A 2,381-nucleotide genomic window follows, 5' to 3' on the forward strand; every position below is an offset into this window, starting at 1 on the left:
CGAAACGGGCCGATTTGCGTGGAAACCGTAACCGCGGAGAGTGGAGCGGAGTGGAGCGGTGTGCGTGCGTGCGTGCGTGCGTGCGTGCGTGCGTGCGTGCACACGCCAGGTAAATAAATATATACATCTGTGGCGCGCGCCGTTCTCAACCCGAACGCCCAGTCGTGCGGTGTAAAATAATAAAAGATGAGTGATCAAATAAGAAGAAGAAATAGATAAATAACAACACAATAAAAGAAACTGAAATAAAATGTTTGTAAATACACTATAAATAAAACGCAATACATTATGCATTCATTTAATAATAATAATAATAATAATAATAATATTAATAATAATGATATTTTCAAAAATAAAATAAAATCACACCGTGCTCCTGTATCAACGGATCATTTTGGGGGGGATGCTGCTACTTACGCACTGCCTCCTTTTTGGGGTCCAGAGCACCGGCGGTCTGCTGGATCTGGCCTATTTTGTTCTGCAGGACCCAGACCCGCTGGTTGGTGCTGATGATGTCGTTCTCCAGCTCCTGGAACAGGGAGCAGGCGTGCCGAGCCAGGTCTGACAGCTGCCGCAGGGTCCGGGATAGCACCACGTTGCTGATGGAGCTCAGGTCCTCGAACAGCAGACCCTCGTCGTTGGGGATCTGGTGCCTGCACAGGAGCTGCGGCTCCGCGATCCTCTTGGCGAACGGCATGTCGGACACACGCGTGAAACCAATAAAACCAGCGTGAAGTGTAAATCCCCGCTCCGTATCCCGGTACATCCACGACAACAAAAAAAAATAAAAAATTTACAATTAAAAAAATTAAAAAAAAAAAAAAAAGAAAAAAGGAAAGAAAAAAAAAAAAGGAAAAAGCCAAAAGGTGCGGGCCGCGGCGGTGTCAATCCAAAGTTCCCCGGTTCTCCTTGAGATCCTCCATCCTTGCTCCGACAAGCGCTGGTCAGCGGTGCGTGGGGATGCGTGTCGGGTCTCTGTGATCGTGGGCTGGCTCCGTGGCCTCCCTCCACGCTCTCTCCTCCCAGAGCCTCGGAACGGAGTGCAGGTTGAGGAGGGCAAGAGGAGGGACGGAGACAAAACCCGGAAAGTGGAGCGACGTGAGACACTGTACCCGGAGCCAGTATGAACCGTACATCACTGAAGGAAGAGGGACCTCCAATATTGTTATTGTTATATTAAAAACAATAACAAACAACATTGTTATTATAACAATAAATATAGTAATAATAATAATAACAATAATAATAATAATAATAATAATAATAATAATAAATATAGTCCAGTTTGGTCATTTAGTAGGTATAACAGTTTTTCGGGTTCTCTGAAACGCAGTATGATTTTCCGAGGGTTGCTCGTCCCGCAGAGCAACCACTGTGCGGCCTACGCAGCGCAACCCTCCCAATGCGAATAAGCACCCAGAAACAGGAAATGGACTTAAACGACATCAATCATGATGTCACAAAGCGCCTTGCTTCACAAACTGATCAATGTACGCCGCAATTATTGACCTTCCAGTTTTTCATCTGTTTTTCACTAATTCCTGCTCCAAATATAGATAGATATAGATCAAACTTGAACCACGAGATGTCCGCGACATCCCGGTTCTAACAAGACCTCAAACATGTCTGTGAGTTCAGCTATTGTCGAGTTCCAGATACCTTTAAAAATCCCAGGAATAACAATAATAATTACTGGGATTAAAAATATCTATATATAAAACTATATCACAATAAAGGAAGGAATGTATGTATTTCCTTTGATTATCTCGACAACCGTTCATTCGATCTACTTCACACTTGAAGGGTGTATTGCTGCAATATTGGTCGATTTGGACACGCGACACGTGTAATATTAATAAACTTTCAATTAACAGCAAACAGTAATTTTAATCGGCAGTTTCATCTTCCATTGTGGAGCACAGGACTGAATCGTTGATTCATGACTGTGCCAGTAAAATGTCTTAGAAAGTGCTACATTTTGAATGGACATGCACTAGTAATAATAACCATAATACATTTTTATTGTTCTTTTTTCATTGCTTGGTGTTTTTTTACTTTTAATCTCAGCGTTTTTCGGGCTAAAAGTATCTGAAACACGACAACAGCAGTATGCACAGATATGGTTGAGGTCTTGTTAGAACCAGGAAGTTTCATGGTAGAAGACCACCGGACATGTTGGCGCCGCGAACCGGCGCTCATTGTGGTTTTCCACAGGCTCCACCAGCTGTGTGGTGAAGCGGGTCGGGTGTGCTCGGTGCAGGGTCCCTATGTGGTCTCCTTCGGTGGGGGTGGACTCCTGTCATTGCACTTGGCTGCCCTGGTACCTGTTCTCTGGCACTCTCGTTTTGCAGGGCACTATTATCTCTGTTTGGTTGATAGAT

At 44.2% G+C, this 2,381-nt stretch overlaps 1 protein-coding gene across 1 annotated transcript in view; it reads right to left on the minus strand.

The window, feature by feature from the left end:
- Window positions 1-697, minus strand: part of nhsb (Nance-Horan syndrome b (congenital cataracts and dental anomalies)) — a gene marked incomplete at both ends in the record, with an annotated part of 56,824 nt that extends 56,127 nt beyond the window's left edge. The window contains one exon of the mRNA XM_079997417.1: window positions 418-697. Coding sequence (XP_079853543.1) covers window positions 418-697 — 280 coding nt within the window. The remainder of the gene's footprint in view (window positions 1-417) is intronic.
- Window positions 698-2,381: the final 1,684 nt, after the last annotated feature.

Source organism: Zeus faber (assembly GCF_960531495.2).
Source record: "Zeus faber genome assembly, chromosome: 3".
In the NCBI taxonomy this organism is placed as follows: Eukaryota; Metazoa; Chordata; class Actinopteri; order Zeiformes; family Zeidae; genus Zeus; species Zeus faber.